The 25,184-nt window shown below is 36.1% G+C and overlaps 1 protein-coding gene across 2 annotated transcripts in view; it reads right to left on the bottom strand.

The window, feature by feature from the left end:
- The window catches only part of LOC148948414 (uncharacterized), an 82,434-nt gene extending 59,188 nt beyond the window's left edge, over positions 1–23,246 (bottom strand). For both annotated transcript variants that reach the window (XM_089093921.1, XM_089093920.1), the window contains exon 1: positions 23,014–23,246. In XM_089093921.1, the coding sequence (XP_088950047.1) occupies positions 23,014–23,232 (219 nt within the window). In that variant the 5' untranslated portion in view covers positions 23,233–23,246. The remainder of the gene's footprint in view (positions 1–23,013) is intronic.
- Between the last annotated feature and the right edge of the window lie 1,938 nt (positions 23,247–25,184).

The following is a 25,184-nucleotide window of genomic DNA, read 5'->3' as shown; positions in this document are numbered from 1 at the left end:
TGGGGCATTCAAAAAGCTGTAAAGTAAAGTTGTGGGTGAAAAGGATGGGTACTTCAACTTGTAACATGGGTTTAGGAGGGACATTAAGAAAAGAACTTGTTCTGAAATGTCTTTTGAAAAGTATTGCTTGGTGTTTTGGTATTCGAAAAAGCTGTAAAGTAAAGTTGTGGGTGAAAAGGATGGGTACTTCGACTTGTAAAATGGGTTTAGGTGGGACATTAAGAAAAGAATTTGTTCTGAAATGTCTTTTGATAAGTATTGCTTGGTGTTGTGGTATTCAAAAAAGTTGTAAAGTAAAGTTGTGGGCGAAAAGGATGGGTACTTCAACTTGTAAAACGGGTTTAGGTGGGACATTAAGAAAAGAACTTGTTCTGAAATGTCTTTTGAAAAGTATTGCTTGGTGTTGTGGTATGCAAAAAGCTGTAAAGTAATGTTGTGGGTGTAAAGGATGGGTACTTCGACTTGTAAAATGGGTTTAGGTGGGACATTAAGAAAAGCAGTTGTTCTGAAATGTCTTTTGAAAAGTATTGCTTGGTGTTATGGTATTCAAAAAGCTGTAAACTAAAGTTGTGGTGAAAAGGATGGGTACTTCAGCTTGTAAAATGGGTTTAGGAGGGACATTAAGAAAAGAACTTGTTCTGAAATGTCTTTTGAAAAGTATTGCTTGGTGTTGGGATATTCAAAAAGCTGTAAAGTAAAGTTGTGGGCGAAAAGGATGGGTACTTAGACTTGTAAAATGGGTTTAGGAGGGACATTAAGAAAAGAACTTGTTCTGAAATGTCTTTTGAAAAGTACTGCTTGGTGCTGTGGTATTCAAAAGCTGTAAAGTAAAGTTGTGGGTGAAAAGGATGGGTAGTTCAACTTGTAAAATGGGTTTAGGAGGGACATTAAGAAAAGAACTTGTTCTGAAATGTCTTTTGAAAAGTATTGCTTGGTTTTGGGGTATTCAAAAAACTGTAAAGTTGTGGGTGAAAAGGATGGGTACTTCAACTTGTAAAATGGGTTTAAGTGGGACATTAAGAAAAGAACTTGTTCTGAAATGTCTTTTGAAAAGTATTGCTTGGTTTTGGGGTATTCAAAAAGCTGTAAAGTAAGGTTTTGGGTGAAAAGGATGGGTGGTTCAACTTGTAACATGGGTTTAAGAGGGATATTAAGATAATTACTTGTTCTGAAATGCACTTTGAAAAGCTCTACTTGGTTTTGTGGCAGTCAAAAAGATTCAAAATAAAGTTGTGGTGAGATGAATGGGTGCTTCAACATTTTGAATGCGTGTAGGATGGGCGGTAAGAAAGATCCTTGTACTGAAACGTCTTTTGAAAAGTATTGCTTGGTGTTGTGGTATTCAAAAAGCTGTAATGTAAAGTTGTGGGTGAAAAGGATGGGTACTTCAACTTGTAAAATGGGTTTAGGTGGGACATTAAGAAAAGAACTTGTTTTGAAATGTCTTTTGAAAAGTATTACTTGGTGTTGTGGTATGCAAAAAGCTGTAAAGTAAAGTTGTGGGTGAAAGGGATGGGTACTTCAACTTGTAAAATGGGTTTTGGTGGGACATTAAGAAAAGAACTTGCTCTGAAATGTCTTTTGAAAAGTATTGCTTGGTGTTGGGGTATTCAAAAAGCTATAAAGTAAAGTTGTGGGTGAAAAGGACGGGTACTTCAACTTGTAAAATGGGTTTAGGAGGGACATTAAGAAAACGACCTTGTTCTGAAATGTCTTTTGAAAAGTATTGCTTGGTGTTGGGGTATTCAAAAAGCTGTAAAGTAAAGTTGTTGGTGAAAAGGATGGGTACTTCAACTAGAAAAATGGTTTTAGGAGGGACATTAAGGAAAAGAACTTGTTCTGAAATGTATTTTGAAAAGTATTGCTTGGTGTTGGGGTATTCAAAAAGCTGTAAAGTAAAGTTGTGGGTGAAAAGGATGGGTACTTCAACTTGGAAAATGGGTTTAGGAGGGACATTAAGAAAAAGAACTTATTCTGAACAGTCTTAAGGAGATAAGATAAGAGATAAGATATTTATTTCAAAAAGATCACTATCACAAGCCCACAAAGGGCCGAATTCGGACTTCGGAGTCGACAATATAAATGATTGCACTAAAACTGGCAAAAATGAAACAACAACAACGAAATGAAAAAATCATAATGAACAATCATTTAACAGTCAATAATTAAAACTGTAAAAAGTCAGAAGAGTTGTTGAAGAGTATTGCTTGGTGTTGGGGTATTCAAAAAGCTGTAAAGTAAAGTTGTGTGTGAAAAGGATGGGATACTTCAACTTATAAAATGGGTTTAGGAGGGACATTACGTAAAGAACTTGTTCTGAAAAGATATATTCGGGGGGGAGCTAAAAATTTGGGGGGAGGGGTTCTTCTGTGTCTCAAGTGTGCAAAAAAAAAATCAAAAAACGGGGGGCCCTTTGGGGGCCCTTTGGTGGCACCAGGGGGGCCCTTTGGGGGGATGGGGCCCTTTGGGGTTGGGGACCTCACAACACTGTTCAAATGGAACTTGTGTATTATAACGACCACAGAGTTTCACCCCAAATCATCTTCTAAAATGTCTCCAACTGTTTTGCCAAAATCATCTTCTAAAATGTCTCAAACGGTTTCGCCCAAATAATCTCCTAAAAGTAATTTCTGCGTGTTCCTTTTGTTTTGGCATCCCTGCGCTGTCACATTTGAAATTCCCAGGAAAAAATTCCCACGTTAATCTCTTCATCTCTAAGATGTTCCTAGCTACACTATTATGGTTTTGATAGAATATCAATTTATCACTCTGACCTAAAGATCGGAGAATCCATATTTAAAAATAGAATATTAATTTATCTCTGTCACTAAAGACCAAAGAAGCCATATTTAAAACCGGAATTTCTATCTCTTTAGAGTCCCGCATAATTCCTAGGAAACAAGTGATGTCATTTCTAATTCCGTTAGACTCGATCAATACATTCCCCACCGATTATGTAAGTCAATTTCTCAGAAATCTACTTCCCCTCGATTATGCAATCAATTTCTCAGAAATCTGCCCCCCTTCGTGGATCGATAATCCTTGAATAAATTATAACCTGTCGGCGTTAGACTCAATTGTAGATGGCAGCAGTGGTGCCCCGTCAGTATTCTATGCCCATATATGGTGCCCCGTCACGAACTCATGGTAGCTTCCTACTCGCGTTCAACATTTGACAAAATGCTTACCGAAATTAGCTATGAAAATTGCTATTATCCTGATGAATATTATCTAGATGGGTACCAGCAGGATTGGGACTTCTGAGTTTTTAGCGCAACTGAAGCCATGTGTTAAAGCTGAGGTAGCTTTTAAAGGCAACTCTATCCTTATGTATGTATGGATTTATTGCCCATCATAAATGCAAAAATACAACACTGATGGAGTAATAAGAAAATAAAAGGAAGAAGAAACGAATAGCTTCTAACAAATACAAACAAAACCAAACCCAACAAAAATCGACAAGAAAAAAAAAAAAAAAAGGCAATCTTATAATGTGATAAACACATGATGAAATATTGTGACATTTGAACTTTAATACAACTGGTAAACCGTACGCTTTCCTAGAATTCCGGGCAAAACAATTCTTTTAGAAGTTGAAGCGTGGAGCAAAGATTTGACTCAATCGGTTCATCAAGGTACGTCAGTGTATCTTGTAAAAGAAAACTTAAACCAACCATTTTGTGAATTAAAAACAAAAAATGCCAATTAGAATTTTTATCCATGCACTTATCGAAGACGAAAGAAGTCGTAACTACAAACATTGATTATATCTGCAGGAAACAGGTTATCGTAGATTCCTTTGCAGTACAAAAAGAATTTACAGTACAACAGTCAAGAGAGAAGAAGAGACCATTAGCAGCCAAGGCTGATGATGGATAATAAGCCTAAGATGCCACGGTCCCACACACAGTGTGGGACCCAGATAATCATGATAATCATTTTCACCCCAGATAATCATGTCCGATCATTTATTATGTTTTATTATTTGTGTAATTAATTGTTCCATTTTGTGCTAAGTATCATATTCACAAAAAAAAATAAACAGTTGAATTATCTTCAACAGTTATTATCTTCGTCATTTCCTAAAAAAGCCTATTTTACGGCGTGGAAAGGGGGTGGATAAACATTAGACTCAGAAATGGATGGTACTTTTAGAGTCCAACCCAGGGGGCACCCATGCTAGATAAACCAATGTCACTAGGAAGTGATTTCTTTCGGGGGGCGGGGGGACAGAAAACCAAAGAAGACTATTATATTATGTCTTTTAATGTTGCAACTTTAGAGGGAGGGGCCCCTCTCTATGTATATACCTCAACAAAATGAACAAAATTTGCACTTTACTGGAAAAATATAAATGTTTTTACTTTTATAACTTTAATAAAACAAATAATATTAACATTTTGATAAATAAATATCAGTATATGTATATTAAACTGACAATGCTCATTCCATTTGCATTTCTTTCAGTAAAGTGCAAATTATGTTCTGGCCTTGGGAAGGCATAGGGGTTTTGAGCCTAACGTATACTAATTTCTGCTCGTTTTGAGTTTGACTTGGTTAATTATTGTAATTTCTGTTTGTTTTGGGTTTCATTTATTTATCGATGCTGATTTGTGGTAGTTTCACGCTTGGTAGAATATTTGATTTTATTTTTGCTCATTTTTTGTTAAATGGAGTTCTTTACTCTTCTTTGAAAAACTTATTTTGTGGAAAAAGTTTTTTTTAATTAATTTCTGTTCGTTTTATATTGACATAGTCTTTTCAGGGAAAAAGAAGATAATACTTTAAATCTTTTCGTTTTTTTTAGGACTTTATAGTTGACTTTATAGTTAGCGTGCTATTTGTAAGCTGGAGAAAAATTTTCAGCAATTTTTAACAACATACACCCTAATAAAAATCTGGACACAAATAGTAGTGTTTAATGTAGCTTCATACCTCCTTTAGTTGACCTGAAATGAAAGATTTGATACCATTCGCAAAAAAATCTGTTTACTTTCTTTGATAGTTATGATGCACTTACGCTATTCCGACTTGGTTACGTTTTAAGAACATTAGCAGCCTGTAAAGACAGAACTTATTACCCCCGGTTGTTCTTGGGATACTGCGGAAATATCTTATTGGGAACTACAATCAATAGGGGTTATATTGATATCTTAAGACAACGTTTAGTTTTTAAACATAATGGGCAAATGGGAGGGTGGGCGTGGGAGGGGGATTAGTTGCCCTCCAATCACTTTCGACTAATAAAAAGGGCATCAGCCGTTTCCATTTTCAACCGAATGAGCCCTTTTCGAAGTTCCTACGACAACTCCTTTGATAGAAAGTGCCCCGGTCTAAACAACAACAACAACAACAAAAATAATAGATTATACCCCCATCGATCTTTACTATAAAAATGTCAAGCCTTCCAATCACCTTCGACTATTGAAAAGGGCACTAGGCCTTTCGATTGCCAATGAAATGAGCTCTTTTTGAAATGACAGCGCTTTCTATAAACACCTTATATGCCTCCAGGGCACAAATTACAGCCCTTACACTAAGGGCTGTTAGGGTGGTTGTCATCCTCTAAGACCTAATTTCTAGAACTTTCAACTACGTTAAACAAAATGGCTATCTCAAAATTTTGACTGGATATGTTTGGGGTAATGGTGGGCATGAGAGGGGCGTCAGTCGCTCTTCAATCACTTTCAACTATTAAAAATAGCAGTAGCCCATTCCATTTCCAATCAAATGAGCTCTTTTGAAGCTTCTACGACAACACTTTCAATAAAAACCTTATATACCCCCGGGGCATAACTTACAACCCTTGCCCTGAGGGCTGGGGGGGGGTGTCATTCTCAAGGACCTAATTTCCAGAATTTTCTACTACGTTGAAAAAAGGGCTATCTGAAAATTTTGATTCGATGTGTTTGGGGGAATGGTGGGCGTGAGAGGGGGGTTAGTTACCCTCCAATCACTTTCGACTATTAAAAAGGGCACTAGCCCTCTCAATTTCCAATTGAATAAGCCTCTTTTGAAGTTTTACGACAACTTTATCTATAAAAACCTTATATGCCCCCAGGGTATAACTTAGAACCTTTGCCCTGGGGGCTCTTGGGGTTTGGTCATCCTTAAACACATAATTTCCAGAACTTTCAACTACGTTGAAAAAAATGGCTATCTCTAAACTTTGATTGAATGTTTTTGGGGAAATGGTGGGCATGAGAGAGGGGTTAATTACTCTCCACTCAGTTTTGACTATTAAAAAGGGCAATTTCGATTTCCAATCAAATGAGCACTTTTCAAAATTTCTACAACAACTTTCTATATAAACCTTATATTCCCCCAGGGCATAACTTACAACCCTTGCACTGAACGATTTGGGAGGGTTTTCATTATAAGAGAAATAATTTCCAGAGAGATCAACGACGTTGAATAAAATGTATATCTCAAAATTTTTATTGAACATGTTTGGAAAAGTGGGGGGTGTGAGAAGTGCGTTAATCCCTATCTAATCACTTTCAACTATTAAAAAAGGCACTAGCCCTTTCAATTTTCAATTGAATGAGCCCTTTTGAAGTTTCTACAACATCGCTTTCTATAAAAACCTTATATACAGCCAGGGCACAACTTACAACCCTTGCCCTGAGGGCTGTGGGGGGGGTGTCATCCTTACAGACCTAATTTCCAAAACTTTCACCTACGTTGAATATAATGGCTATCTAAAAATTTTGATTGGATGTGTTTGGGGAAAGGTGGGCGTGAGAGGGGGGTTAGTTGCCCTCAAATCACTTTCGACTATTAAAAAGGGCACTAGCCCTTTGAATTTAAAATAGAATGAGCCCTTTTTCAAGTGTCTACGACAAAGATTTCAATAAAAACCTTATATTCCCACAAGGGCATAACTTATAGCCTTTGCCCTGAAGACTGGGGTGGGAGTGTCCTGCTCGAAGGTATAATTTCCTGAACTTCAAACTGCGTGGGACAAAATGGCTATCTCAAAATTTTTATTGGATGTGTTTGGGGAAATGCTGGGCGTGGAAGGGGTGTTAGTTGCCATCCAATCACTTTCGACTATTAAAAAGGGCATTAGCCATTTCAATTTCCAATCGAATGAGCAATTTTTGAAGTTTCTACCAAAACGCGTTCAATAAAAACCTTATAGGCCCCCCGGCCATAACTAACAACCCTTGCCCTGAGGGCTGGGGGGGGGGGGGGCGTTGTCATCCTCAAAGAAAAAATTTCCAGAACTTAAAAATACGTTGAATACAATGGCTATCCCCGAATTTTGATTGGATGTGTTTGGGGAAAAAGTGAGCGTGAGAGGGGGGTTAGTTGCCCTCCAATCACTTTCAACTATTAAAAAGGGAGCTAGCCCTTTGAATTTTCAATCGAATGAGCCTTTTTGAAGTTTCAACGACAACGCTGTCTATAAAAACCTTATATGCCCCCAGGGCATAACTTACCACACGTGCCCTGAAGGCTGTGGGGGAGTATCCTCCTCAAAAACATAATTTATAGCTAAAAATCAACTACGCTGGGCAAAATGTCTATCTAAAAATTTTGATTGAATGTGTTTCGGGGACTGGTGGGCGTGGAAGGGGTGTTAGTCGCCTTCCAATCCCTTTCGACTATTAAAAGGGCATAAGCCACTCCAATTTCCAATTGAATGAGCCTTTTTCTAAGTTTCTAGGACAACTTCTTCGATACGAAGTGCCCTGCTCTATAGGAAAAAATAAAAATAAATAACACATTGTGCCAACATCGTTCTTATTTGCCCCAAGGGCATAACTTAAAACCCTTGCCCTGAGGGCTGTGGGGGAGTGTCCTCCTCAAAAACATGCTTTCTATCTGGAAATCAACTACGCTGAACAAAATGGGTATCTCAAAATTTTGATTGGATGTGCTTGGGGGAATGATGAGCGTGGGGGGCGGCTTGTTGCCCTCCAATCCCTTTCGAATATTAAAAAGGGCACTAGTCACTCCAGTTTCCAATCGAATGAGCCCTTTTCAATGTTTCTACGACAACTCCTTCGATACGAAGTGCCCTGGTATGGAAAAAAAATAATACATTGTGCCAACATCGTTCTTTACTTAGGCAGCGCGATTGCGCTGCCTATAATACTTGGATTTGCTGCCTCTTTATTTTTGTTTACCCTATTTTAAGGTACGGTGTAGATGTAGCTGGTCTAGGTTTCACTTAAAATTTCCTGCCGTTTTTTAAGCAATTAATCAAAAAAACTTTTTGCACAAAATAAGTTTTTTTTTTAAAAAGTGAAGAACTCCATTAAACCAAAAATGAACAAAAATAGAATCAAATGATCTACCAAGCATACAACTAGAAATTAAAATAAGTCAAACACAAAATGAGCAGAAATTAATCTGAGTAGGGTTCTAAATCCTATGCTTTCTAAAAGGCAGAATATAATTTGTACTTTACTGAAAAAAATTCAAATGAATTTACTGAAAAAATATGCATTGTCAGTTTAATATACATAATGCTAATATTTATTCCTTAAAATCTTAATTAATTTGTGATTTCTTAAAGTTATAAAAGTGAAAACATTAAAAGAACTTTTTCAGTAGAGTAGCCACATTATGTTCTGGCTTTAAAAAAAGTTTTTTTGATTAATTTCTGTTCGATTTATATTGACATAGTCCTTTTCAGGGAGAAAGATTGAGCCACTTCTGAAGTTAAATAACCATCCCTTACATAAAAAATTTAATACACCCTGGAAATAACTTACAACCCTTGCCCCTAGTCTCTGGGGTTTGTTTCAACCCCAAAAGCCTTGTTATATGATATTTAGACTATTTTGAATAGAATGGCTGTGTCGAAATCTCTATTAGACACATTTCGGGACAATATGACGTGTGTGTAGAGGGGAGAGGGTAGCTTCCCTCTGATCACTTTTGACTCTTAAAAAAGGCACTAGAGCGTCTATTTATCAATCCAATGAGCCCCCTTTGAAGTCTATATGACCACACTTTCTATAAAAAACCCTATATGTCCCCAGGGCAAAACTTACAACCCTTGCCCTGAGGGCTGGGGGGATTTGTTATCCTCAAAGACATAATTTCCAGACCTTTTTGATAGGCTTAACAAAATGGCTATATCGAAATTTTGATCGGAAGTGTTTGAGGAAATGACAGGCATGTACGGAAACATTTACCCTCTGATCACTTTCGACTAATAAAAAAGGCACTTGTCCTCTCAGTTTCCAATCAAATGAGCCCTTTTTGAAGCTTCTACGACAAAACTTTCTATAAAAACCTCAAATGCCCCAATGGCATGGCTTAGGACCCTTGTCCTGAGGGCTATGGGAGAAGGTTTGTCACCCTCAAAGACATAATTTCCAGACCTCTCAAATAGGTTGAACAAAATGGTCATACGGAAATGTTGATCGAAAAGGTTTGGGGAAATGATGGGTGGGGGGGGGGGGATTCTCCTTCGGATTACTTTCGATTATGAAAAAAGGCAATATCCCTCTCAATTTCCAATCGATAGAGCCCTTTTTTAAGTTTTTATGACAACACTTTCTACATGACATTATATGCCCCCAGGGAATAACTTACAGCCTTAGCCCTGAGGGCTGTGGGGGGTTGTCATACTCCAAAACATAATTTCCGGACCCTTCAACAACGTTCAACAAAATTGCTATATCAAAATGTTGATAAATGAAACTCAGAGATGAAATAAAGTAACAAAAATGAAAAATACAATAAAAAAGTATGAAAAAACGAAGATTTTGTCAGCCAGCGAACCATAAAGTTGACAAAATTTAAGTAAATATTTCGACAAGGACCTCCGCCAAGTCGTCCACAGTGCTCAACAAAAAAGAAAGAAAGAAGAATCGTTTTACCATACATCTCGAAACTTGGCGATAAACTTGGAAAAATTTTAAGAAAACATAATCTCTCTGTTTCTTTCAAAACCGAACCAAAAGTTGAACACTTTTTCAACTCAGGAAAGGATAAAACAGACCCTGTACTAGGAAGCGGTGTCTACAGAATCCCGTGCTCATGTGGAAAATTTTACATTGGTAAAGACAACAAACAACTCAGTGAGCGTTTGCATGAGTCCAACACTACAGTTGGCACGTCTCTGTGATTAAAAAATATTGATGACAACTTTGTTTTATTTTTGGCAGTGCTTGTTTTTGTATATCTAACACCTATAGTTCTGTTTGACAAGGTAATTTTAATACCAACTGTAATTGGCGTATCACAAACTTTTAAAGAGGTAATTGAGATAAAAAAATATATGAACCAAAATTTAACAATAAATAGAGATACTGGAGATATTTCATTTTATGACAAATTTATGACAGTTTAATCTTGAAGGAGTCAATCAGTATTTTCACCCGAAAAAATTTAAAAGAACCTATTTGCATACCTAATGAAAACCGAAATTGTAGACAAGCTAAAATTATTGCAAGACGAAAGCTCCTTGCCCAATCATCTTGGTAAATTCATTTTCTTTTATTCCTGCCTGGTTTTTTATTCAGTGTCTGTTCTGCCTTTGTTTAGTAAACTTCGAAAGGTTAGATTTTCGTTTTTTTTTTCTTTCTTTTTTGTTTAGCACTGAGGACGACTTGGCGGAGGTCTTTGTTGAAATATTTATTTAAATTTTTTAATATTCATGGTTCGCTGGCTGACAAAATCCTCGTTGTTTCACCCTTTTTGATTTTATTTTTCATTTTTGTTACTTTCTCTCCTCTCTGAGTTTCATATGTCATGTATAGCCAGTGTGGTCTAAGAATATATTTACGTCAAGCTTACGGGAAGCCTTTGACCAATGTTGTTTTAGATATTTTCAGTTATGTTAAACCAATGTAAATCTTATTTGTCAGTTTAATTTCCTATAAACTTGTAAAAGACATCGAATTCTTCCACCTTCTTTACGTTTCAACCTACATTTAGGCACACATTCTGAAGGCCCATTTATTCAGAGAATGGGTTTCAAAACTTTAACACATATTTTAAAAGACCGTAGATCCAGAAGATACGTCCTTAGTAATAAAATACTAAATTGCAGATCCATATTGTATCATAATCCGTCCTCGTTGTGTTTGTCTAATCTTACAACTCTGGCGTAGAGTTTCCCGACACGTTAGTTATTCAGAAAAAACACATTCTTCGGAAAAATTCTTAAAACAGTACCATAAAAAAATTTAATTATCTCAGATTGTTCTTCCTAGATTTTTTCCTGGTCCTCTGTTGGAAAATTTTTCCTTTAAGGTATTTAGATCGAAGGAACTAAGTATTATTTCAAATGAACCAAAATTTGCAATGGCTCAAACACACGTAAATACATCAGAAATTATTACGGGCGTGGAGTCTGCTATTTTTGGCTCTCATGGTGAAGTCCAAAAACCAGACCTACTCAGAGGTGAAATTGTAAAGGGTATTCTTGATTATAGGCCATCTTTGTCACTTTCAACTCAATCAAAGGAAGAAATTAAAATCCTCCGAAATTAAAAAAAAGACAAAAACACTGTGATTACAAAAGAGGACAAGGGAAACACAGTTGTAATTATGAATTCTGCAAATTATGAATTAAAAGTAAACACCCTTTTAATGGATAAAAATATTTACAAAGAAATAAAATTTGATCCCACGGACAAATACACACAGAAGTTGAGAAATGAACGAGGAATTTTAAAAGATACTAGACTAAGTACCCCTCAAATGTACAGAAAATTTTATCCAAAAGGTTGTACAGCCCCAAAGTTTTATGGTCTGCCTAAAATCCATAAGAATGATATTCTGTTGCATCCAATTGTAGCATGTTATAGTTTTCCGGCTACAAGTCTAGGAAGCTTCTTAACCACCATTTTTAAGCCTCTTTTAAGCACACAGAAATTCTATATTAAAAATTCCATAGATCTTGTTGAGAAGTTAAAAAATCAAAGTACAACAGAAAATACCGTCTTATCTAGTTTTGATGCAGTTTCTATGTACAATTCATGCGATGTCCATAAATGTGAGCAGGCTTTACAAAGAAAATTAGAGGAAAATTCAGCTTGGTCGGATTATAAAACTTTGGAAATTGATACAATAATGACCCTTGTCCGTTTTTGCAACAAGTTCTCCTCGTATTTTAAATTCCGAAACAATTTTTTTCTTCAAATAATGGGCTTATCCATGGGCACTGTCTTGTCTCCTTATTTGGCAAATTTTTACATGGATTTCATAGAACAGTCTGCTTTGAATAGTTTCCACTTAAAACACTCTATCTGGTTTCGTTTTGTTGATGATATCCTTTCTGTTTGGGAACATAGATAAGACTCTCTAAGAGATTTTTTGGCACATTTGAACTCTTTTGATTCGAATCTCCAGTTCACAATGGAACTCGAAGATTCAGATAAGCTGCCTTTCTTAGATATTTTGATTATAAAAACTAATCCTAGTCTTGAATTTTCTATATATAGAAAGCCGACTCATAATGATCGATATCTACATTTCTCTTCCCATCACCCTCCTTCTGTGAAAAGAGGGGTAATAATCTCTTTAGTCGACAGAGTTTTAAAAATTTGCTCCTGTAATCATATAAATTCTGAACTAAATTATGTCAAGGATATTCTTTTTTGCAATGGTTACCCAATCAAACTCATTTAAAATATAATAGATAGACGATTTAAAAAGATAAAAGAACAAAATAGGGAGCTTGTCCCCCTTGATTCAGTTACACCGGCAATTGAGAAAAAACCTTTCATTGTTTTACCATACATCCCGAAACTTAGCGATAAACTTGGAAAAATTTTAAGAAAACATAATCTCTCTGTTTCTTTCAAAACCGAACAAAAAGTTGAACACTTTTTCAACTCAGGAAAGGATAAAACTGACCCTGTACTGGGTAGTGGTGTCTACAGAATCTCGTGTTCATGTGGAAAATTTTGCATAGGTAGGACCCATCAACAACTAGGTGAACGTTTGCATGAGCACAAAATTTCAATAGATAAGTCCCTGAGATTAAACATTAACAATGACAACTTTTATTCGGCATTGGCTTCGCATATTTTCGTAAATCCGACCCATCTAGTTCTGTTTGACGAGGCAACCTTAATATCAACTGTAATTGGCGTACCACAAACTTTTAAAGAGGTAATTGAGATAAAAAAATATATGAACCAAAATTTAGCAATAAATAGAGATACTGGAGATATTTCATTAAGACCAATTTATGACAGTTTAATCTTGAAGGACTCAATCAGTATATTGACCCGAAAAAATTTAAAAGAACCTATTTACATATCTAATGAAAACCGAAATTGTAGACAAGCTAAAACTATTGCAAGACAAAAGATCCTTGCCCAATCATCTTGTTAAATTCATTTTCATTGATTCCTGCCTGTTTTTTTATTCAGTGTCTGTTCTGCCATTTTTTAGTAAACTTCGAAAGTTTAGATTTTCGTTTTTTTTTGTTTTTTTTTCTTTCTTTTTTGTTTAGCACTGAGGACGACTTGGCGGAGGTCCTTGTCGAAATATTTGCTTATATTTTGTCATCTTCATGGTTCGCTGGCTGACAAAATCCTCATTTTTTCACCCTTTTTTATTTTATTTTTCATTTTTGTTACTTTCTCTCCTCTCTGAGTTTCATTTTTCATGTATAGCCAGTGTGGTCTAAGAATGTATTTGCAGAATGTTGATAAGAAGTGTTTGGAGAAATGATGGGTATGGGGGAGGGGGCATTCGCCTTCTGATCGCTTTTGACTATTAATAAGGGCACTAGCCCTCTCAATTCCCAATAATAAAAACCTTATACGCCCCCAGGCCAAAACTTACAACCCCTGCCCTAAGGGTTGTGGGAGGTTGTCATCCTCAAAGATCTAATTTTCAGAACTTGAAACTATGTTGAACAAAATGGCTATCTCAAAATTTGATTGAATGTGTTTGGGGAAATGGAGGGCGTGAGAGGGAAGTTAGTTGTACTTCAATCATTTTTGACTATTAAAAAGGGCAATAGCCCTTTCAGTTCAAATTAAATGAGCCCTTTTTGAAGTTTCTACAACAAATCCTATAAAAACCTTATATGGCCCCAGGGCATAATTTAAAACCCTTACCCTGCGGGCTGTGGGGGTGTGTGTCATCCTCAAAGACCTAATTTACAATACTTTCAACTACGTTGAAAAAATGGCTAACTCAAAATTTTGATTGGATGAGTTTGGGGAAATGGTGGGCATGAGACGGGGTTAGTTTCCCTCCAATCACTTTCGACTATTTAAAAGGGCACTAGACCTTTAAATTTCCAATCGAATGAGCCCTTTTTGAAGTTTCTACGACAAAGCTTTCAAAAAAAACCTTGTATGCCCCCAGGGCATAACTTACAATCTTAGTCCTGGGGGCTCTGGGGGGACTGTCATCCTCAAAGACCTAATTTCCAAAACTTTCAACTACGTTGAACAAAATGGCTATCTGAAAATTTTGATTGGATGTGTTTGGGGAAATGGTCGGCGTGAGAGGGGGTGGGGGTAGTTACCCTCCAATCACTTTCGACTATTAAAAAGAGCACTAGCCCTTTGGATTTCCAATCGAATGAGTCCTTTTCGACGTTTCTACGACAAAGCTTTCAATAAGAACCTTATATGCCCCCAGGGCATAAATTATAACCCTTGCCTTGAAGACTGTGGGGGGAGTTTCCTGCTCAAAAATATAATTTCCAAAACTTTTAACTACATTTACAACTACATTTTGATTGGATGTGTTTGGGGAAATGGTGGGTGTGGAAGGGGTTTTAGTTGCCTTCCAATCGAATGATCCCATTCTGAAGTTTCTGCGACAACGCTTTCTATGAAAACCTTACACACCCCCAGGCCATAACTTATAACCCTTGCCCTGTAGGCTGTGGGGGGTTGCTATCCTCACTGGCCTAGTTTCCAGAGTTATTTAAGAAGTTGGACATTATGGCTATATCAAAATTTGTTTTGGATGCATTTTGGTAAAAGGTGGGCGTGAAAGGAGTGTTAGCTGCCATCCAATCCATTTTGTCTAATAAAAGAGAGACTATTCCTTTCACCTATCAATCGAAAGAGCCCTTTTTGAATTTTCTACGACAACGCTTTCTGTAAAAAATCTTATATGCCCCTAGGGCATAATTTACAAACCTTGCCCTGAGGGTTGTGGGGGAGTGTCTTCCTCAAAATATAATTACTATCTGGAAAGCAACTACGCTGAACAAAATGGCTATCTCAAAATTTTGATTCGACGTGTTTGGGGAAATGGTGGGCGTGGAAGGGGCGTTAGTTGCCTTTCAATCACTTTCGACTATTAAAAAGGGCACAAGCCACTCCAATGGGTCCTTTTTCGAAGTTTTTACAACTCCTTCGATACGAAGTGCCCTGGTCTAAAAAAATAAATAAAATAGTAACATAATAGGAACAGCTAAAGCTTGTCTAGCGTAGGGGCTACCACTTTTTAACCGTTTTTGAATGATTTTCATCACTAGGATAGTCTTTTCTTTAGAATTCCGTATTTCTTCATCGATTTGCTCTATATCAGAAGCCCTCAAAGGCAGGGTATACTTCCTGGTATTGTTTATCACCAATACTTCTAATTGTGATGTTTTTTTTTATTTTTTGGATTACCTCTCTTTTAAATTTGGTAAGTTTTTGAAATGGTCATTGGCAACACGTCAAGTGTGGACATTCTGTTGGAAAAGGTTAAAAAAGGTGAAAAGCTTAAACAAGGCAGGGCAAAAACTTACCAAATTTAAAAGAGAGGTAATCCAAAAAATAAAAAAAACATCACAATTACAAGTATTGGTGATAAACAATACCAGGAATGTTACCCTGCCATCGTAGAATTCCATACGATGGATGAAGCAAGTTGTATATAATTTCAATACATGGTGATTCACCAAAATGGCCACCATTTGCTTCATCCATCGAAGCTTCATCCAGAAGATAATCAAGCATTTTTAAAGCTTTACATGTAGCGTAGGGGCTACCACTTTTTAACCGTTTTTGAATGATTTTCATAACTAGGATAGTCTTTTCTTTAGAATTTCGTATTTCTTCATCGATTTGCTCTATATCAGAAGCCCTCAAAGGCAGGGTATCATTACTGGTATTGTTTATCACCAATACTTCTAATTGTGATGTTTTTTTTTATTTTTTGGATTACCTCTCTTTTAAATTTGGTAAGTTTTTGCCCTGCCTTGTTTAAGCTTTTCACCTTTTTTAACCTTTTCCAACAGAATGTCCACACTTGACGTGTTGCGTATCGAAGTATCCTTCGTATCCTTCGATACGAAGTGCCCTGGTCTAAAAAAAAAAATAAAAATAAAAAATATTAAAATAATAGCAACAGCTAAAGCTTGTCTCAATAGTAACAAAAACTCTAAAAAACGGAATTGTGATACCAAAAGATATGTTAAAAGAATCTGATTTTTATGCTTATTTTAAATATGTAAGTTTCATCAAGTTTAGTTATACCCATCAAAAGTTACGAGCCTGACAAAATTTTGCCCTATTTTTAATAAGAGTAGAAAACACCCCATAAAATTCATAGAATCTTAATCGAAACCACATCTTTCAGCGCATCAGGGAACCCTACTGTAAGGTGTTCAATCTGCAAAAAAGTGGAATTTTGTGTTTTTTTTTGTCAGAAGAAAGATCACGGATGCGAGTTCATTTGTTTTTTTTTCACCATGGGTGATTGTATCGACCCACTGGTCCTAAAATGTCGCAAGAGGGCTCATTCAAACGGAAAGTAAAAGTACTAGTGCCTTTTTTAATCAAAAAACAATTTTTTTTAAATATCACTTTTTTTTAAAAAAATGCGTTTTTGATGGTTTTTTTTCATACTGTTCAGTAAGGACTGAAGTCTATTACTTAGTAACTGATGCAACAGGGAAAAGAAAAAGAGGTCTGTGGTATATATGACGTCATACGAGGTTACATTTGATTATAAATAAACCCGAACAGCTAAAGCTAAAAGCCTGAGAAATGTCTGGGGCAATGAAATTTTCTGAGGAAATCCGGGTTACAGTGGTAGCTAGTCCCCTAGCAAGAGACGATCACGCCCCAAAGGAAAAACTAAATCCGGGTTGCAGCGGTAGCTAGCAACCTAGTAAGAGACGATTATATTAAAAGACGATCATTTGGAGAACAAAAATTGCATATTTAGGATTTAGTTAGCTGCCTGATTCTTTAAAGTTCGTCTCTTACTATTCCAAAGAAGAAAAATCCATATTTATAATAAAGAGCGGACTCAAGCCCAAGGGAACTGAGCCCTGTGGCTTTTTTTAAATTCTAAAGATATTGCTTTAAATTCAGCATATTAAAAGTTTTCCCCGACGGGGAATTGAGCCCCGGGTCTCCCGCGTGACAATTGGATATGCTTACCATGGTACCATCATGGTACCATCGGTCTGGTTAATTATAATTGGGGATTATGTAAGTTTCATTGGTATCATAGCTGTAGAGATGGCTGAAACCTGATAAAGAACAAACCATGGCACACATGTGGCTTAGTTTGATGCCTCATTTTCTGAAGTTTGTCTCTTACTATTCCGAATAAGAACAAACCAGAGGCTTTTCTTTTTTTTATTTTTTTTTTTATATAAGGAATTACCTAAAGGATCGATATAGTTCAAGATAAATCGTCTCAGTCAAGTAAATATTCTGCATATACGGGAACTTTTTTTTATTTCTTTGCATAAAAGCTCGATCTAGTTCATTAAAACTGGGGATTATATAAGTTTCATCAGTATCATGGTTGTAGAAATAGCTGAAACCTAGTAAAGAACAAGCCAAGGCATAGTAACTAGAAACTGTACTAAGGGGTGTGGTTTATCCTTTACTAGGTTGCAGCTACCCATGCAACCATGATGGTTTTAACATCTGGTTATGACGTCACACATTATTTTTTCTCAAGTTATGTAACAAGTAGCTCAATGTGTGCAATGGTTTGTTATTCCAATGATCGTCTTTTAATGTAAACTTTATCAGAAGAATATACACAGTTTTGTAGAAAAATCAAACTATAGAATAACCTGTCCCAGTACGGTGGATGAAAGCGTGCTTCTTGATTAGACGATTACGGGTTTAATCCCAGCTGGGGCAAGGGATAGATGCTCAGTTGAAAGTAAATAGGCCTGCTTCAATAGAAAATTACCACTGATTCAACATTCTCAACCATGATACAAAAACCTTGGGAATTTCCGACTTTATTTGTTCTTAGTTCTTCCATTCCGCGTAAAATTTTTGTCACCTTCCTTTGTATATTCCCTTGAAATGGAACGGCTTGTTTTTTTAACACTCTGTTAAGTTCACCGTCATTTAGAATTCCAAACGATGGATGAAGCAAGTTGTATATAATTTCAATACATGGTGATTCACCAAAATGGCCAGCATTTGCTTCATCCATCGAAGCTTCATCCAGAAGATAATCAATCATTTTTAAAGCTCTACGTGTAGCGTAGGAGCTACCACTTTTTAACCGTTTTTGAATGAGTTTCATCACTAGGATAGTCTTTTCTTTAGAATTCCGTATTTCTTCATCGATTTGCTCTATATCAGAAGCCCTCAAAGGCAGGGTATCATTCCTGGTATTGTTTATCACCAATACTTCTAATTGTGATGTTTTTTTTTATTTTTTGGATTACCTCTCTTTTAAATTTGGTAAGTTTTTGCCCTGCCTTGTTTAAGCTTTTCAACTTTTTTAACCTTTTCTAACAGAATGTCCACACTTGACGTGTTGCCAATGACCATCATGGTCAGTGGGATTAAGAAGTTCACGGAAATTCCCAAGCTTTTTGGATCATGGTTGAGAATGTTGAATCAGTGGTTATTCTCTATTGAAGCAGGCCTATTCACTTTCAGTTACTCGATTGTGCGCTAGGTCGATGTCATGTTGCTCATCAACTTCTTCTATCGTATTTTTATACCTCATGGGTACGTAAACTCTCTTCTTCTTAAAGGCATGGAATCTACCATGTCCTCGCTCTTCATCTTCAAAGTATCTTTCTTGGCGCTCATAGCCGTCGTTACCAGGGTCACAGTAGTAGCGCTACGGGTTCAATCCCAGCTGGGGCAAGGGATAGATGCCCAGTCAAGGAATATTTCCTTAATAAGTCTGTGCCTCTAGGCCATTTGAGCGCGTCCCTAGCATCACTTAGGGCACCGTTAACATCACTATCATGATTTGCAATAAACATGCACATTGGACTTTTTGGAATCAATCAAACAGTTCGTGGTAACGAACTGTAAGTAAGGAGCGACCCGGCTCAATGGTAACCGAAACTCTAGAAAACGAGTTTTTGATACCAATAGATATATCAAAAGAATCAGATTTCAATGCTGATTTCAAATATATAACTTTCATCAAGTTTAGTGCTACCCATCAAAAGTTACGCGCCTGAGAAAATTTGGCTGATTTTCGAAAAAAGGGGGAAAGACCCCTAAAAATTATAGAACCTTAATGAAAATCACACCATCATATTCCGCGTATCAGAGAACCCTACTATAGAGGTTTCAAGCTCCTATCTACAAAAATGTGGAATTTTCCATTTTTTGCCAGAAGAAAGATCACGGATGCGTGTTTATTTGTTTGTTTGTTTGTTTGTTTTTTTTTCCCAGGGGTGATCGTATCTACCCAGTGGTCCTAGAACATCGTGGAATGGCTCATTGGAACGGAAATTAAAAGTTCTAGTGCCTTTTTTATGTGACCAAAAAAAATGGACGGGCAACTAGGCCCCCGCCCACACTCATTGTTTCCCCGAAGTCACCTGATCAAAATTTTGAGATAGCCATTTTGTTCAGCATGGTCGAAAATATGATAAAAATGTCTTTTAGGATGACTTGATCCCCCAAAGTCCCCAGGGGGTGGGCTGAAAGTTATGAACTTTACTCAATGTTAACATATAGTATTGGTTATTGGGATGTATACAGACTTTTTCAGAGGAGATTTTTTCTGGTAGGTGGGGGAAGGAGAGGGTCGGGGGCTATATGGAAGGATCTTTCCATGAAGGAAGTTTTCATGGGGGAAGGGAAATTGCCATGAAGGGGGCACCGGACTTGCCAGCATTATTTATTGGTTATTGGGAAGTATACAACCATTTTCAGGAAGGATTTTTTCTGGCGGGGGGGGCTATAGGAGGGGATTACTCTGGATAATATTTCCGTGGAGGATGTTTCTTTGGGGTATGGGAAATGGCTCGGCAGGGTGCGCCGAAGGTCAAATCATTATTTGATAAACGATCAGAAGTTAAATAAAAAAAAAACAAGTTTTTCAACTGAAAGCCAATACAGACGATTAGAAATAATAACGAAAAAAAATTATAGATTATTAGATGGGGCTCTCTCCGAATAAAAAACCTAACTCTTTACACGCCAGTTTTTTTTTTAGTGCTTTCAAAAGAGCGATCAATTCTAATTAAACGGCCTTTGTGTTTCAGGGGTTTGTGAATCAAAATTTTTTTTAACTTTTAACTTAAAGAGGGTGGTATTGACTAAGGGAAAACCCCTTCATATAAGTAATAACATATACGTAATAAAAAAAAAACAATAAAAAAACAAGTGATACGGCTCAATAGTAATCGAAACTTTTAAAAACGAAATTTTGATTTCAATAAATGTATAAAAAGAATGGGTTTATAATGCTGATCCTAAATATATAAATTTAATTAAGTTTAGTATTACTCATCAAAGGCTACGAGCCTGAGAAAATTTACTCGATTTTTTAAAGAGGGGGAAACATCCCCTACAAGTGAATGAATTTTAATGAAAATCACACCGTCAGATTCAGCGTATCAGAAAACCCTCATACATAGGTTTCAAGCTCATATCTGCAAAAATCTACAACTTTGTATTTTTTGCCAGAAGAAAAATATACGAATATAGAAGTTAGTTACGTAAGTTGAATTGTAAAGACATCCATTTAGCAAAAGAAAAGTAAAATTGTTATGCAAATAAAAGCTGTATTAACTAAAAAACGATCAGAAATTAAATAAAAAAAACAAGTTTTTTAAACTGAAAGTAAGGAGCGACATTAAAACTTAAAACGAACAGAAATTATTCCGTATATGAAAGGGGCTGTCCCCTCCTCAACGCCTCGCTCTTTACGCTAAAGTTTGACTCTGTCTCACAACTTTATTTTTTAAAACAATAAAAAACTTTAGCGTAAAGAGCGAGGCGTTGAGGAGGGGACAGCCCCTTTCATATACGGAATAATTTCTGTTCGTTTTAAGTTTTAATGTCGCTCCTTACTTTCAGTTTAAAAAACTTGTTTTTTTTATTTAATTTCATTAAGGAACGAACGGTAACCCATCGTAACTGAAGTATTAAATCAAACAGTTCGTGGTCATAATAAAGAGTTGGGTAATGGCTGATTTTAAAGGAAATTGCTGTATATAGAAACCTTTTGTAATTAACAAAAATAATTATTATTATAAAAAAAATTTTTGCGATATGGTAAAGAACTCTAGGCCACAGTAACTAATTTAACTTTGAAAAAGAAGGAATTACGACAGAAACCTAAACGGTAGCATTAGTAAGCTACATTCTATAATAGGGACCACCGAGATTTGAACTCAGATCGCACCATTCAAAGTCCTAAATTCTAACCACTACACCAAGAACTGTTTATTTAAGAAAGAATTTTAACATTACATGATAACGTAAAGACCGAACTCTAACCATCAGTTTTGTCAAAACAGTTTATGGTAACGAACTATATAGTAATTATAATAAAGAATAAAGTCATTCTCATCAAAAGTTACGAGCCTGGGACTATTTTCGAAAAAAGTCACAATTAGAATACATCATTTTGACGAAAATTCTATAAATTTTTCCTTTTTACTTTTACAAGAAAAACAATCAGATCATGTTTTTATGGTGCTGGAATGAGATGCTAGAACAAAAGAGAGGCATTTTGAGGTTGCTAATTTTATGGGCTTTTATATATAAAGTTGTGTTCGTGAAAATTCATCTCTAGCCCCCTCTATACAGCCCTAGGCTATACAAAAAAAACTAACATAAAATAAAAACAGTACCATTAGATTCCTTATCTTATTCACCTTTTCAACATAATAGTCGTTACCCTGACAATACACCCCACACCCCTCCCTTCCTCACCAAAAGGAAGTATTTATAGCCCAAATAATACATTTGTTTCTTTTTCTGTCCATTGATTGATCCACTTTAAAACCGATTATGATATGTAGACTCAAGATATCCAGCTTAACCGAGTGATTGTGTTGAATATTAGATAAAAGTACTATTTTAAATGAGTTAAAAATTCGAATAATAATAGAAGAAAATATAATAATCTGATTAATATATTTATGAAGCATATCATACAATAAGAACTTCACTGTGTTAGTTTCTTCTTATTTGAATGCATTATATCCTAAGGCTATGTATGTGACCATCAGGGGGATAGGGATGAATTGTCAGAAACACTGCTTTTATGACAAAAAAAGAGCATAAAATTAGCAATGTAACAATAGGCCCGCTTTTTAGCACTAAGATCTTACATCTTTCTGCAAAGATTTTCATTTTTTAACTCATCTTTGTTCTAAGATCTTACAGCTCATTGATGTTATCAAAAAGTTTGAAGACTGTCACTGTTCTGCCAGATAGAACAATGATGAGAAAACTTTGATGATATACTCATCATTGTTCTCAGACCGCTGATAAGAGCAGAATGATGAAAGACGTTTGCATAAAACGACAAAAGATGTAAGATCTTATTTCAAAGATTTCACTTTTAAGTGTTTTCTGACAAAAGATGAAAGATATTAGCACATTGATGAGCGAAAAAACGGCCTTAATGCCTCTGTTTTTGTTCTAGCATGTCTCCTTTTGGAGAGACACTATTCTGCAATTTTACTGATGACGAATGTCCATATTTGTAAATATTCTTATCAAATATAAATTTAATACGAACGAACATTCAAGCAACTGTGTAAAATACGTCTTTTTGATTTGAGGGTAGAATCCTGTAGTATACAATAGAAATAAATAAATACAATAAGAAAACTAACAAACAAAATAATTTTTTGTGGCATATTATGAAAAGTTTTATTACCCAGTCAGCGCTAATTGGTGCTCCCATTTCAAGGAGACTCTTAATCCTTTGCACATCCCCACTGCCTGCTGCGTCTAAGAGACTTTTACCATATTCGAAAAGCTCATTATTATTGGCACTTCTCACTGGAATTGAGGTGAACTGAATTGTCTCAGGATACTGATACTTTTCAGATGACATTTCACCATTTGAATTTTTGATAACAACATATGACTGCATGTCAAGCCCTGGAAAAAAAATCTTTAGCTACTGGCCATTTGGACCAAAAAAAAACCCGCAGAGGTTGAAGGCGGAGTGGAGGGTCCTAAGATGTGTCTAAAGGCCCAGTAATATTTAGATTTTTCTTTTGCCTAAATACACACTCCTCTTGATTTTTAGCCTCCATGTCAAAAATCGTCTGATATCACTTCTCTGTATGGCTTGGACCAGTGTGCATTTGTGTCCATAGGCATTAAAGCACACTGCAGAACTCTCTGAATGTGGATGGGATGAAAAGATTTTCTCCATAGAGGGGGGGGGGAACTAAAAATGTTGTTTTTATATTTAAATCGTTTAATCGTTTCTCTAACAAACTAGGAAGAATACCCACTTACGAGTCCACATGCCCAAGGCTTTAGTAAAGAGGGCGCGCATCGAGGGGTTTTTCAAGCCATCAAGCATTTTTAAGCTTAAGTTTCCGGATTCCAGAGGCAGTAGTGCTGTGCGCTGGTGCATTCGTTCCTAGAGATGCATTTAGTCCATACAAAACAAAACAATTAATAGACAACTATTTTAGAGCTTTATTTAACTAACTGGATTCACTTGAGGCTGATAAAATTATGTACATTGATGTATACATGAGCATTAGCAATTACAGGGAAGGGCTGGTTGATCTCTGTGCAGGTGGGAGGGGAAGCGTGCCTGAAGCCTCTAAAACCGAATTTTTAAGCCCAGATTTTCAAACTGTGCAACTGTAAAGGTTTACTGATTTTAAGAGTTCTAATTTTTTTCTTATTTCTCATAAATACTTGGTTCATGGAGCCAAAAAGAGGTAATTTGGAAAAAAAAGTACAATCAGCAAAATTTGTATATAACCTAAGGCTTTATCTAGCCCCACAAAGTGGGGCCGAGGCAGATCTGCAATGGTAGCAATTAGTATATTTAAAAGGTGCATGGAGTTCTTTATTCATATTTTAGCTAGCAAAGTAAAATACAAAACCTTAAATTTACTCAATAGCTTTTAAGATTGAGCAAAAGTTATTATAGTCTAGTCTTTAATTAAAAAAAGGAAACTTTTGCCAAAATTGCCTCTTCTATCATGGTTGCAGCGGTAGCTGCAACCTAGTAAAGAGTGAACAACAGCCCATAGTAACCAAAAGTTAAAAAACAAGTTTAGAAAAAAACTGCCTAGTGAAAAAAAAAATTGCCATCTGACACTGATTCAGGAATGGTAACTTTTATTTCTGTTCGTATTAAAAATAAAAGTTTATTGTGAAAAGAAATGTATGGCAATTTCGAAAAAAAGCCTGAAACCCTCGAAAAGGGTGTCAAATCAAAATGAAAAGTGTACAATTGGAATCAGCATAGTTGAATACCTTGTTCAGGAAAATTACAGTCCCCAAACTTGAACAACAAGGAAAATCACTTTTTTGCATGGGTAGCATCGATCTGCCTCCTGTTTTTTTGTTTGTTTTTTTCTTTTCTTTTTTCCAGGGCTAGGCAGAACATCATAGAGAGATGCTTAATGGCTCATTCAAAAGCTTATTCTGAGATCTACGTGCTTTTCATAAATTCCACCATCTGCAAGTGCCATATGGCACAACAATGGCACATTATGTGCCATTTCTCAAGTGGTGGGGCTAGCGGGATACAAAAGACAGATGTTTAATAGCTCACATAAAAGCTATTTCTCATATTTACGTTTTCTTTAAATTCCACCACCTGCAAGTGCTAAATGGCACTTAAAATGGCAATATTGATGACATGTCTCAAGTGGAAAAGCTAAGGGCTAGTGTGATGCCATAACTTTTTAGAGAGATGTTTAATGGTTGATTTGAAAGCTATTGCTCATATCTACGTGCTTTTAATCAGTTTTGACATCCGTAAGTGCCACATAGCATAAAAAACGGTACTTTTGGTACCATTTCTCAAGTGGAAAAGCTGGGGCTAGTGGGCTTGCAGTGCTTTTTAGA

Source organism: Artemia sp. Qi Xiang Cuo, chromosome 9 (assembly GCF_049724085.1).
Source record: "Artemia sp. Qi Xiang Cuo chromosome 9, ASM4972408v1, whole genome shotgun sequence".
NCBI classification, from domain to species: domain Eukaryota; kingdom Metazoa; phylum Arthropoda; class Branchiopoda; order Anostraca; family Artemiidae; genus Artemia; species Artemia sp. Qi Xiang Cuo.
The sequence above is the reverse complement of the archived record's forward strand: the minus strand, read 5'-3'. Positions and strand labels throughout refer to the sequence as shown.